Source organism: Passer montanus, unplaced genomic scaffold (assembly GCF_014805655.1).
Source record: "Passer montanus isolate IOZ18808 unplaced genomic scaffold, ASM1480565v1 scaffold111, whole genome shotgun sequence".
Classification (NCBI taxonomy): domain Eukaryota; kingdom Metazoa; phylum Chordata; class Aves; order Passeriformes; family Passeridae; genus Passer; species Passer montanus.
In genome coordinates, this window is record NW_024357725.1 from 42,425 (window position 1) to 55,314 (window position 12,890).

Consider the following 12,890-nt stretch of genomic DNA (forward strand, 5'->3'; position numbering starts at 1 on the left):
CGGGGCCGGGGGAGGCGGTGCCGCCGTGCCGGGGCACACACACCGGAGCGGTGCGAGCCCCGGTGCTGCAGCGCCCGCTCCGCTCCGCTCCCGGCCGGGACCGCTCCGCCATGGGCGGCCGGGCGGCGCGGCCCCGCTGACCCCGCGCACCCCCGCAGCAGCTCCGGCATCCCGGACACCGGCATCCCGGTACTCCGGCATCCCGGCATCCCGGCACTCCGGCATCCCGGCAGCTCCGCTCCGCTGACCCCGGCGCCCCTGCAGCTCCGGACTCCGCCGTCCCGGGAACTCACCTCGCGGGAACTCTGCTCCGCTGAGCTCGGCTCCTCCGTCTCTCAGTACTCCGGCATCCCGGGAACTCCGTACTCCGCTGGCCCGGGAACTCCGCTGCGCTGACCGCTGCTCCCGGCTCCTCGGGAATTCGGTACTCTGGCATCCCGGGAATTCATCGCCGCTGACCCCATCTCCTCCATCACCCCGTGCCCCAGCTCCCCGAGAACCCATCTCCCCGTCCCCGCCTCCTCCGCCGCCCGGGACTCACCACCCCGGGCACTGAGCTCTCCGTCATCCCGGGAATTCATCCCGCTGAGCCCCTCTCCTCCGTGACCCCGCACCCCAGCTCCCCGGGGACTCAGCTCTGCTGGCCCCGGCTCCCCATTCCGCCTCCCAGGAATTCAGCTCTGCTGAGCCCGGCTCCTCGGGAGCTCGGTGCTGTGCGAGCTTGGCTCTGCCGATCCCGCATCCTCCGTAACCCCGAATCCCCGCTCCCCGCTGACCGCGGCTCCTCCCCGGGGGCTCTTCTCCCCCGTCCCCACCTCTCCTAACGCGGTGTCCCCGCTCCCCAGGAGCCCAGCTCCGCTCATCCCGGCTCTTCCACCGCCCGGTGCCCAGCTCCCCGGGCGCTCAGCGCTCCAGCTGCCCCGGAGCTCATCCCGGTGACCGCAGCTGCTCCCTAACCCGGCGCCCCGGCTCTCCAGGAGCTCCCACCCACAGCATCGCGCTGATTCCCCAGCACCGACCATTCCTCGGTTCCCTGGCGCTCGGGCTCACCCCTAGCCCCGTCCCTCGGGGGGTCTCCATCCCCCCGGAGCCCCCCGGTGACCCGGCTGTCCCCCGGCAGAGCCGCGCTGCCCCCCGGGCCCCGGGCCCCCCGGAGCCATGGCGTTCATGGTGAAGAGCATGGTGGGGGGGCAGCTGAAGAACCTCACGGGCGGCCTGGGCGGCGAGGAGAAGAGCGAGGGCGAGAAGTCTCCGGCCGAGGCGCAGGGCATGACCCGCGAGGAGTACGAGGAGTACCAGCGGCAGCTGGTGGAGGAGAAGTGAGTGCGGGGCACCGGCACGGGCACGGGCACGGGCTGAGCCCGGGGTCCCTGCGGGAAGGGGGTGCTCCCGCTGCCCCCCGTGCACGGGAGATGGGGGGAGCCGGCGCTGGGGACAGCAGGACCGTCAGGGGGTTTGATGAGCCCCCTAATCCCTTAATCCGCTTCCTCGCCCGGGAGATGGGATTGTTTTCTCCTTCCAGGCTGCTCTAGGGGGAGGAAATTGTGGGAAAGCGGGACTTTTCAGAGAAAATGGGGGGTGCTGAGGTTGGGGGGAAGCGCAAAGCCCGGGATGGGGGGCACGGGCTGTTGGTAAGTGCCCCGTGTGCTTCACAGGATGGAGAGGGATGCCCAGTTCGCCCAGCGCAAGGCGGAGAGAGCCACGGTCAGGTCCCACTTCCGAGACAAGTACAGGCTCCCCAAGGTACGGCTGCACTGGAACGGGGCCACAAGGGGAACCAAGCTCCAGATGGAGCCCTGGAGTGAGGGGAAAGGACAAGGACCCCTTTGGCTGCCTGGGGTTTGAGTCCCAAAACCCAAATGCAAATAAAATCCCCTCAAAACCATCCTTCTCCCCAAACTTTGGCCCCTTTCCTTCCCCCCGAGCACCACAGCCCACCAGCCCGAGACAGTGGCACTCCCAGCCTTGCTTGATCCCCTTCTCCCTCGCTTTGGCCCCCTAAATCCAGCTGGGGGAGGGAAAGCCACCTTCACCCCAGACTCCCTGGAGCCGGGAGTGCAGCCAGGGCTGCACCTCGGAGCTCAGCTCCTCTCCCCGGATTATTTGGTGAACGTCTCCCACCTAAACTCCGATTTTGGAATTTCCGCACGATGAACCATTCACTGAAAACAATTTAATCAAGGCGTAATTCAGCCTTTCTTGGAATTGTCACAAGCTCCTCTGCCTCCAAACCCACCCTTTATTCAGGAAGAGTTGTTCAGTGGTGAATACCCCAAATTGGAGCCGGGCTAATATTAGTTCCAAAGGGTCAGCTAAGCCAAGTGAGATTGCTCTGATTGTTCGGCGATGTTCAGCCAGCCTGGATTCACCCCCCGGCTTCCCACCCCCCTTTTACATCCAGGAAATAAACAGCCGGAGAATCTCTTTTACCCCCTGCCAAAAGCCAGAAAAGGCAGAAAAAGAAGAGATGGAGATTTTTTTTATTCTCCAAGGGAAACTGGGATTTGTTTGGATCTGGCCCCACCATCCCTTCACTGCCTTCTTGTGCTTGAGATGTCCCTTCTCATCCTTTGACAAGTTTCTTCTGCTCATTACTGATCCCACTTGGCAGCCGGGCTGCCTCATCCCGAGTCTCCCCGCGGCTCCCGGCTCGGAGCTGATCCCGACCGCCGCTGGGAGCAGTCGTTAAGCATAAGCCTGGCTTAATTAGGTGCCTAACCCCCCGCAAAGCGAGCTGGAAACCAGTCTGTGCTGGTGCTGCGCGTGGGTTTCCATCCCGCCCCTCGCCGTGGGTGCCCGGGCTCTCCTCAGGCTGCATCAACATCCCACCCTCACCCCCAGGGACCTTCCCACACGGTCCTTTAGGTGGGAAGACAGCCCAAAGCCCCCTTCCCGCGGTGCCATCCCCCTCCTGACTGTCTCCCGGCCCCTTCCAGAACGAAACGGATGACAACCAGATCCAGCTGGTGGGAGGGGACGTGGAGCTGCCCAAGGAGCTGGCCAAGATGATCGAGCAGGACAACGAGGAGGAGGAGGAGAAGAACTCGGTGATCGGCCAGCTCAGCAACATCCAGAACCTGGACCTTGATTCCTTGAAGGACAAAGCCTCGGCCACGCTCGAGGACCTGAAGCAGTCGGCGGAGAAGTGCTCCGTGATGTGATGGGGCTGAGCGGGGAGGGGACGCAGCGAGGCTCTGGCGGGGGCTGCTGCCTGCAGCGGGGACCCCAGCGACCTTGTCACCCTTGCCGTGTGCCACTCGGGTCCTCCTGAGCCGCGTGACCCCCCGAGTCCCTGACCCAGATGTCCCTGATGTGTGGCTTTCGTTTCGTTCTCCGGGCTGAGGTTAGAGCCAGGAGCCAGCATGACCCCCCTGTACCCCAAAACCTGCCCCGTGCCCGGCAGGGGTGTCCGCAGCCAGAGCCGGGGAGGTTGCAGGAAGGAGAGTGACCTTGGAGTGTGAGTGACCTTGGAGTGTGAGTGACCTTGGAGTGTGAGTGGTGCCCACGCGCTGCGGCTCTGCCTCCACGTTTCCACTCAGCCTCCTGGCAGCGACCGGGAGGCTCCGATTTGCCTCGCAAGGACGAGGCAGGGTGTGGAACCCGCCCCTCCCCGCGTCCCGTCCCCATCACCCGAGAAACTCCATCCCATCCCTGCCAGGAACGCGGCCCCGTGCCCTTGAGGGCCCCTCTGGAGGAGGCAGCCGGGAAGGACCCGATCCCTGAGGGAAGGGGGGTGCTGAAGCCCGAAGTGACACCGGAGAGGAACAAAAGCCCTCCCTGGTGCCGAGCTGAGCCCGCAGCAGCCCTTCCCCGGAGCTGGGATGGGATGCTGTCCTTGCTCCTTCCGGGAGAAGAACAAAGCCATGAGGGAATGTCTCCCCGTCCTCCCGCTCGTCGTGCTGTAGTCGTGCCGTGCTCGGTTGAGTGTCCCTCACCTCTGTGCTGTCCCCGTGCCATGGTACTGTTATAACCGGTGGAATAAATACCAGGAGATGTCTATGCATTTACTTTTCTCCCTGAGCTCTGTTTTCCTGGGAAAATTTTCCTATTTTCCTGCTTTTGGAAAAAAAAAAAAAATCCTGTTTTCCTCGCAGCAGAATCTCAAAGAAAGCTCCTCTCCTGGTTGCACTCATGTTTGGGACCAAAGGGATGCTACGAGCAGCTCGATGGCAGCAGTCAGGTTTAAAGCAAACAAAATTCCCATTTTTCTGCAGGTTTTTTGGGCTATTTTAACACAAAACCTTCAGAGCACTCAGCCTCAGGGGCACTGCAGGATGCTCAGTGCGCTGCCCCAAGCAAGGACACGCTGCAGGGGTGAGCCCGAGCTTGTGCAGGTGTGACCCCCAGCCCCGCTGGCATCCCGGCGGGCAGGGGGCTCCTGGGGTGAGGCTTCCTGGAAAAACCTGGCATGGGCAGGGAATTTATCGCTCCAAATCCCGTGGGAGCTGATTAGCTGTAGTTTGGTTTTGCAAGGAAGGATGGATCATCCAGGAAAACACAGGAGAGGGTGCTGGGAAATGGATATTTATTATTATTATTATTATTATTATTATTATTATTATTATTATTATTATTATTATTATTATTATTATTGGTGCTGGATCAAGCCATGGCTAGCGCTGCTGCACCAGGAGATTCCTTTTGCCCCCAACCCCCTGACAATCCTGTGCCAGGGCCGGTAGCTCTGGGAGATTCCTGATGTTCATTCCCGAGAGGACAGACAGACAGACAGAGGCAGCTCAGGCGTGGACACACATCCTCCCAAGGCTCCAGCCCCCGGGACCAGAAGACTCCAGCAGCTGCAGGGACGTGAGCTGCCGTCAGATCCCAGCCCAGCCCCACCGAGCCGGGGAGCAGCGAGGGGGATTGGCAGGAGCAGCCTGGGCTCTGCAAGGAGATCCCACCCGAGGAGGATCAGCCCGAGCTGATCTAACCCCGCCGGGAAAGGGAGAGCAGGGAGCAGGCACCGCCCCAGCCCAGCCCTGGCTCTTTACATCCCAGGCCCACGGCACGATCAACGCTCATCCACGGAGAGAGAGGGAGCCCAACTGGAGCGGGGAGCCACGGGCTGGCATGGAGGCAGGAGAGGCTGGGATGGAGGGAGGAGAGGCTGGGATGGGGGGAGGATGGGCTGGGATGGAGGGATGGGAGGCAGGGATGAAGAGAGGAGAGGCTGGGATGGAAGGATGAGAGCTGGGATGGAGGGAGAAGAAGCTGGGATGGAGGGAGGAGAGGCTGGGATGGAGGAAGGAGAGGCTGGGATGGAGGGAGGATGGGCTGGGGTGGAGGGAGAAGAAGCTGGGATGGAGGGAAAAGAGGTCAGGATGGAGGGATGGGAGGCTGGGATGGAGGCAGGAGAGGCTGGGATGGAGGGATGGGAGGCTGGGATGGGGGCAGCAGGAGCAGGCAGCCCCTCCTGCCTTTTCCCTGCCCACCAAGGATGCACCAACGCTCATCCCACGGGGGAGCAGGATCCCAACGGGAGCGGGGAGCCACGGGGCCGGGGATGCAGCCCCGCGGTTCATCCCCCCACACCCAGCCAGGATCCTCTCCCGCACCCTTTCCTGCCCCCCCTGCCCTGGAGGAGAGGTCGGGATGGAGGGAGAAGAGGCTGGGATGGAGGGAGGATGGGCTGGGATGGAGGGAGGAGAGGCTGGGATGGGGGGAGGATGGGCTGGGATGGAGGGATGGGAGGCAGGGATGAAGAGAGGAGAGGCTGGGATGGAAGGATGAGAGCTGGGATGGAGGGAGAAGAAGCTGGGATGGAGGGAAAAGAGGTCAGGATGGAGGGATGGGAGGCAGGGATTAATAGAGGAGAGGCTGGGATGGAAAGATGAGAAACTGGGATTGAGGGAAAAGAAGCTGGGATGGAGGGAGGATGGGCTGAGAGGTTGGGATGGGGGAAGGAAGGGCTGGGATGGAAGAATTACTCTGGGATTGGGAGATGAGAAGCTGGGATAGAGGGATGAGAGGCTGGGATAGAGGGATGGGAGGCTGGGATGGAGGGATGTGAGGTTGGAATGGAGGGATGGGAGGCTGGGATGGAGGCAGCAGGAGCAGGCAGCCCCTCCTGCCTTTTCCCTGCCCACCAAGGATGCACCAACGCTCATCCCACGGGGGAGCAGGATCCCAACGGGAGCGGGGAGCCACGGGGCCGGGGATGCAGCCCCGCGGTTCATCCCCCCACAACCAGCCAGGATCCTCTCCCGCACCCTTTCCTGCCCCCCTGCCCTGCCCCCGTGCCCGACCCCCGGGCTGCGCTCGGCGCTCTCCCGGCCCACGTGAGCCCCGCAAAGGCCGCGTGAAGCTCGGCGGGTTTATTTTAGGAGGCACCATGACCCCCAGGCATGTGAAAAGCCAGGCAGCCCCCGCTCCCCCCGCCCGCCTCCCGAGACGTGTTAAGGCTCAGCGCAGCCTTCCCGGCAGAGCCGAGCACCGGCAGCTCCCGGGATGCTGCTCCGAGGCTGCGTCCTGCTGCCACCGCCGGGAAACGGCCTGCGGCGGGGAGAGGCTGGGATGGGGAGAGGGGAGGCTGGGATGGAGGCAGGGGAGGCTGGGATGGGGGTGAGAGGCTGGGATGGAGGCAGGGGAGGTCAGGATGGAGGGATGAGAGGTTGGGATGGGGGAAGGAAGGGCTGGGATGGAAGAATTACTCTGGGATTGGGAGATGAGAAGCTGGGATAGAGGGATGGGAGGCTGGGATGGAGGGATGGGAGGCTGGGATGGAGGGATGTGAGGCTGGGATGGAGGGATGGGAGGCTGGGATGGAGGGATGGGAGGCTGGGATGGGGGCAGCAGGAGCAGGCAGCCCCTCCTGCCTTTTCCCTGCCCACCAAGGGATGCATCCCAGCTTCCAGCAGTTGCTGTATCCCGAGTATCCCTGCAGCCTCCATGCCATACAACTGCTCCAGGCATCAACACACAGACTGAAAATCTTAAAGCAAAGAATAAGTGTGGATTAAAGCAGAAAATGTCTTTTTCTTTCTCTCTCTTTTGCAGGTTTTATATAATTTCCTCACCTGTGGGGTTGGGATTGGGATGGGTTTGTCCAAGCAAGCCCTGGCTGGTTGCTGGAAGATGCTGGCAGTAAGGAACTTTGTCAATAAAATAAAATAACTTTTATTGATCAAATAACATAAATTTTATTGACAAAACTCCTGCCCTCCTGCACCAGCCCATTCCTCAGCCAGCTGCAGGATCTTCCTCCTTCCCAGTGGTGAGTGTGGGACGAGTGAGTGATTTCCCAATGGATAAAGCATTAAATGAGCAATTGTTAAAGTGCTGAAACAAATGAGCTGCCACGGAAGGCTGGGGAATCTCCCTTCTCCTTTTTGCAGACAATTAAACTTCCCTGAGAGCGGCTGTGGGAAGGGATGGCCCATCCATGCTGGTCCAACAGCCAGGATTAATCCGGATTAAAGAGCGCTGGGAAAGCCCAGGGCTGGCTCCACACACTGACCCAGCTCAGCCCATGGTGTGCCTGACCTCACGCTGGCACCGCCAGGGTGACAGCCCAGCTGCCACTCCCCACCTCTGGGGGTGACAGCCCGGCCCCAGGAGCCACCCTGTGAGGGCTGGCAGAGCCCTTTGGAAGGGCTGGGTGGGCGAATGGATGGGGCTGGAGTGAGCAGCTCCTCCCTGGGCAGCTGAGTGACAGAGCACTGCCTGCTTTGTGCCACCTCCCGTGGGAAATCCAGGACTCTTGGACAACTAATCAATGTGATTAAGTAGAATCCATTCATCGTTTATATTATGTATTTATTTATACATTTGAACTCTGCTGTACACACTGAGCACACATTTTTTATTGCTTTGTTTGTCCACGTGTTCTGCATGCACTTCTCAGAATATGTCATTGGTCACACTCCAGGTGGCTCACAGCTCTCTGTTACCTCTTTCTTGTGGTCTTGGAATTCAGTTCCTTTTCTTCTTTCTCATTTTAGCACACTATTTCTTAGTAACCTTGATGAATTCTAGAGGGCCCTGAGAAAATCCCGATGAGAGCCGCTACAAACAAAACAACTGGCGCACCATCACCGCTCAGACACACCTCTGCACCTTCCCTGGGTGACATCTGGGCAGCCAAACCCCTGGTGCAGGTGCCACTGACACCCAGCCCGACTCCAGCAGCCCCGGGGAGCATCCAGAGCCGTGTGCTGCTCCGAGGGCTGGGCTGGGAGTGCTGGCAGGCCGAGCGTGAGGCGGATGCGATTACCCGCTGCCACAGCCAGCCCCGTGCTCACCACGGGCTGGGAAAGCACTTTAAAGCCTCGGGATATAATCTCTGCCCTGAATAATAATAATGAAAAAGAGTAAAAAGATCTGGAAGCGCCTTGTGGCATCTGCCCGGGAAGCTCCGCGCTGGTTTGGAGCAGCCGGCACAGGGTGGGATGTGGGGGGAGGCTGTCTTGGGAAGGGGGCACGGCTCAGGATATCTGTGGGACACCCCAAAAATCCTCCTGTGGTTCACTGCAGCCCTTCTGCCTTCCCTCATGGCCCAGCCCGGCCCTTCCTCACCCGCCACAAAAATCTATTGGAGAAAAGAGGATTTTACGTAACGGCTCGTGCTGTTCTGCTCCGTGTTTTCCACACACACAAAAAAATAAAAAGATGGGAAGTGAAAACAAGGTCAAACCTTGCTTTGGCTGCCTCGTGTCCCTGGGGAGCACAGGAAGGGAGCACTGCTGGAGAAGGGGAGGGGACACCCCAGCTCTGCTCCTGGGGGAACAGGACCAGTGTCCCCAGCCCACCTTGATGGCTCCAGGACCCCAGGCAGCCTCCCGGTCCTGGGCCTGCCTGGGGACCCCTCTTAGGCTTAAATCACAAACCTGAGCGCAGAGGAGGTGGAGAAATCAAAATTGAAGTTTATTAAAGACAATAAATTACATTCCCTTGAGATACAGTAGATTTTGAGACAAGTACCTTGTTGTGCAGGACAGGCAACATCGGCACCCCGCAACAACGACTCCTGGGAACATGATTTGGATGTTGGGGTGCCAGGGCCCTGAGGAGTGGAGCAGGGCAGGCAGGATGCTGAGTGTCTCCCTGAAGGTGGCTGACTGCTGCTCGTGCCCTGCTGAGCGCTGCTCACGGTCGTGACACTGATGAGGCAGCCAGTACCCGCCAGGCTCCAGGTCCAGGGAGGAAAAGCCTCATTCCCAGGCTCCAGCAGTGAGAGGCAGGGAGGAATGGCCGGGCTGGGCCAGTGCAGTGGCTGCTGGATGGAGGCTGGACGAGCAGCAGTGGGTGCAGAGGTAGATGCTGGGCGAGGAAGGCACAGCGGAGCATCCCTGCCCACCCTCAGCTCCCGGCTGGATGTGTGGGCCGTGTGGGCTCCCCCGGAATTTGGGAGGTGGAAGAACCACCCAGCCGAAAAAGCAAGGGGGGATGTCCTGCCAGAGCCCAGTGCCAGGATAAAAATACCCTCGCCGTGGAGCCAGCAGAGGGAATTAGAGTGGAATAACCCGCCCGCCGTGGCACGGGAGGCTGCAGCAGCAGACGGTCGAGGCAGGGCTGGCAGGGAAATGAGCCAGCGCCTGGGAGAGGGGCAGATGGCCCTGCTGAGCCCCCCGGGGCTGGAGCCCCAGGGTGACCCCCCAGGTGTCACCCCGGAGGGGGGGACGGGAGCCCAAGCCTCGCCTCGGCGGTGTCTCCTGGCAGGGCAGCGAGCAGCGTCCCGGGGCAGCTCCCGGAGTCACTGCAGGGTACAGGCTGTGCCGGGGCACACAGCACTCACCGGGCTGTCCCCGCCGCTGCCACCCCCGGCAGGGCTCCCGGGGAGGGGAGGTGGGGCTGGCTGGGGCTGGGATCAGCCTCGGGCTGGGGGAATATTCCCCAATCCCAAGGCGACTCACCGCTCCGCACGGACTCTGCCAGCGCCTCCTTGCCCATGGACTGTGCCTCCCGCATCTGCCAAGGGAGAGGGGCCTTTTCCAGCCTTCATCCTCCCCCAGCACGCTCCAGAGCCCCCCCAGTCGTCCTACCTTGATCTGATCCTTCAGGTACTCGGCTCGAGCCATCAGGGTCTGGATCTGGTGGGGAGAGAGAGGACACAGTCCCTCTGGGGCCAGGCCAGTGGGGACAGCTGGGTGTCCCAGGGCTGGCACTCACCTCTGCGTGGAGCAGCTCCCGCCGCCGCCCCGCCGGCTCCGCTGCAGGGGAAACGTGCCACGGCATGAGGGATGGGAGCAGGACCCATCCTTGCCCCAAAAGCCCAGCCTCAGCCCCAACTCACCGGCCAGGAGCAGCAGCAGCTACCCCAGGCTCTGCTGGTACAGCTCCAGGGCGTCACTGTCATCCCTGCCTTCCTCCTCCTGCAAGGGGCCCCGGGGGCTGGCTGTGGCTGGAGGGGTCCAGCACCCCCTCCTCACCAGGTCTGCACCTTCCCCTTCCCTCGAGGAGTGAGGGGACCCCCAAGGCCACCCCTCACCTTGGCGACGGCAGCTGAAGCCACTTCCAGCGCCGCGCAGAGCCGAGGTTTGTCCTTGGCCATCTCTGCAAGGGGACACGGCTACAGGGACTGCCCAAAACCTTCACCCTCAGCCCAAAACCTTCCCCCTTCAGCCCAAAACCCCACCACGGCCCCTCTGCCAGCTCTGACACCAGGAGATGGGCAAAAATCACTCACTACCTTTAAGGAGCTCTCTGGCCGGGTTTCCTTTCTCCAGGAGGTTCTTGTTGCTGGAGGTGACCAACACCTTCAGCTCCTCTGCTCGGGAGATGTACTGCCTCACCTGTGCACATTTTGGGGGTGAGGAGACCCCCGACACGGGGTGCAGAGCATGGGGGTGCTGCTCCCACCCTCCCTCCTCCAGGGGTTTTGGCTCACCTTGGCCCGGATGGCTTCTTTGCGCCGCACGTCGCTCTCATCTAAGGGGGAGAATAACCAAACACGGGGCTGGGTGGGCTAAAAACCGACCTCCCCCCCCCAGAAACACACCCAGGCCCCCCACAGTGCCCGGGGGGGACTCACAGTGCAGTGCTGGCACAAAATACTCCAGGGCCTTGCGGTAGAGGGAGAAGGCGGCAGCGGCGTCTCCCTCCTGATCCTTCCTCACCGCCTGCACCACCAGCTCGGTCTGGGGGACACAGGGGGGGTCTCAGGGCTCGGAACGCACCCGTAGCCGGGCAGCAGCCCCCAGCCCCGCTCACCGCCTTGCCCAGGCTCTCGGGGCCGGGGACGTGCTCCATGTCCACGAAGGGGTGAGCAAAGAAGCACTCGAAGGAGATGCGCTTCCGAGGGTCCCTCTCCAGCAGCTGTCCCAGGAGATCCCGGCATTCCTGAGAGAGCTGGGGCCGGCTGGGAAGCTGGGGAGGGAAGGGGCTGAGCCCTCTGAGGGCTGTGAGACCCCCCAGAGCTCCATCCCACCCCACGTTACCTCCACAGCCCGGTCGCTGCGGATCTTCTCCTCCAGCTCGGCGAAGGAGCGGGAAGCGAAGGGCGGCTTCCCAAAGAGCGCTTCTGCAGGGGGGAAAGGAGCAGTGGGGGGGATGGAGAGGGGGAAACCAGCCCTGAGCAGAGCCCCCCGGGGCAGTAAAAGGCAAACCCACCGTAAAGGATGACCCCCACGGACCAGAGGTCCGCGCGGGCGTCGTAGTGCTGCCGACACACCATCTCGGGGGCCATGTAGAGCGGGGAGCCGCGCAGCACGTGCTTCTCGTCCCACGGCGACATGTACTGAGCAAAGCCGAAATCTGCCGGGCACAGAGCTCGTGGGGGCACGGGGAGAAGGGAGCTGCCCCCTGCCAGCCCCTGCCAGGGGCGGCCCTGACCTGCCAGCTTCAGCTGGGGGTTCTCCGGGGCGCTCAGGAGGATGTTCTGCGGCTTCAGGTCCAGGTGGGAGATGTTGTGGTCGTGGAGGAACTTCAGGGCGCAGGCTGGGCGGGTGGATGGGCACGTGACAGCACAGCCCTGCACCCCAAAACCCCGGGGAAGGGTCCCCCCAGAGCCAGGGTGGGGTGTCCTCACCGAGCTGCTGCAGGAAGAGGCGTGCCACCTTCTCGGGGAGCATGCGGCGCGTGCGGATGAAGCGGGAGAGGTCCCCCCCGGCGCAGAACTCCATGATCAGGTAGATGTGGTCACTGTCCCACTGCGAGGCAACGAGACCGCGCCGTGCCACCCCAGCCAGTGCCACCCACACAGGCTCACCTGGACCAGTTTGCCCAGTTGCTGGCACCAAGCCCCACGGACACACCCGTGGGGAGCAGGGATGGATCCAAGCCAGAGCAGCTCTGGCTCAGAGGGCCCCCGGGAAGCCCCCAGCCCACCTGGAAGTCCTTGAGCTCCACAATGTTGGGGTGGCGGATGGTCTTGAGGATCTCGATCTCTGTCAGCAGGTTCTCCACCGACGCCCGGTTCAGGCTCCTCTTGTTGACACACTTGATGGCCACCACCTCACGCGTGTCCCTCTGCCCAGGAGGGGGACAACGCTGGAGCCCCCACCCAAACAGCCACCGCGGGTGGGAGGGAAGGGAAGGAACCCCTGCAAGGGGACGGCGGGTGCCAGGGGAGGGCTGGGGGGTGGTACCCCATGCGGAGGACGGGAAAACGGGGGTCCCACGCGAGTGGGGGGGCAAACTGGGGAGCAAAACGGCGACCCCCGCGGCGGGCTCGGCCCTACCTTCCTGTAGGCCTTGTAGACGGTGGCGTAGGTGCCCGAGCCGAGGGGCTCGGTGAGGATGAACTCGTCGAGGCGCGGCGGGGCCCAGCCGGGCCCGGCCATGCCCCTGCGGAGCCCCGGGGCCGGCGCTCGGGGCCCGGGAGCCGCTTCCGCCTTCCCGGCGCGCCGCGGCCCGGGCCACGCCCACACCGGCCGTGGCCACGCCCCCAGCAGTCATGACCACGCCCACACGTGTTTCTCCTCGAAGCAAGCCACGCCCCCAACCCGCCA

At 62.6% G+C, this 12,890-nt stretch overlaps 2 protein-coding genes across 5 annotated transcripts; one reads left to right on the top strand and one right to left on the bottom strand.

The window, feature by feature from the left end:
- On the top strand, positions 1-3,978 carry CPLX3 (complexin 3). The gene is made up of 4 exons (XM_039732426.1): positions 1-424; positions 1,121-1,319; positions 1,656-1,743; positions 2,937-3,978. The coding sequence occupies exons 2-4, from the start codon at positions 1,159-1,161 to the stop codon at positions 3,159-3,161; spliced, it is 474 nt and encodes a 157-aa protein (XP_039588360.1). The 5' UTR covers positions 1-424; positions 1,121-1,158; the 3' UTR covers positions 3,162-3,978.
- Positions 3,979-8,844: 4,866 nt separating this feature from the next.
- On the bottom strand, positions 8,845-12,858 carry ULK3 (unc-51 like kinase 3). Of its 4 annotated transcripts, XR_005630160.1 has the most exons (16): positions 12,621-12,858; positions 12,268-12,408; positions 11,969-12,089; positions 11,773-11,877; positions 11,551-11,694; positions 11,379-11,461; positions 11,152-11,307; positions 10,973-11,078; positions 10,829-10,869; positions 10,631-10,733; positions 10,430-10,494; positions 10,235-10,313; positions 10,111-10,151; positions 9,984-10,031; positions 9,855-9,909; positions 8,845-9,711 (listed from the first exon to the last, which is right to left on the bottom strand). XR_005630160.1 is itself a non-coding variant. In XM_039731743.1 (13 exons), exons 1-13 carry the CDS (start codon positions 12,720-12,722, stop codon positions 9,733-9,735), a joined length of 1,368 nt encoding a protein of 455 aa, XP_039587677.1. In that variant the 5' UTR covers positions 12,723-12,858; the 3' UTR covers positions 9,718-9,732. The 4 variants fall into 4 exon arrangements, 3 of the variants coding, with proteins under 3 accessions (XP_039587677.1, XP_039587669.1, XP_039587686.1); XM_039731743.1 differs by lacking the exons at positions 8,845-9,711; positions 10,235-10,313; positions 10,430-10,494 and having other exon boundaries at positions 9,718-9,909; XM_039731735.1 differs by lacking the exons at positions 8,845-9,711; positions 10,235-10,313; positions 10,430-10,494 and having other exon boundaries at positions 9,718-9,927.
- Positions 12,859-12,890: the final 32 nt, after the last annotated feature.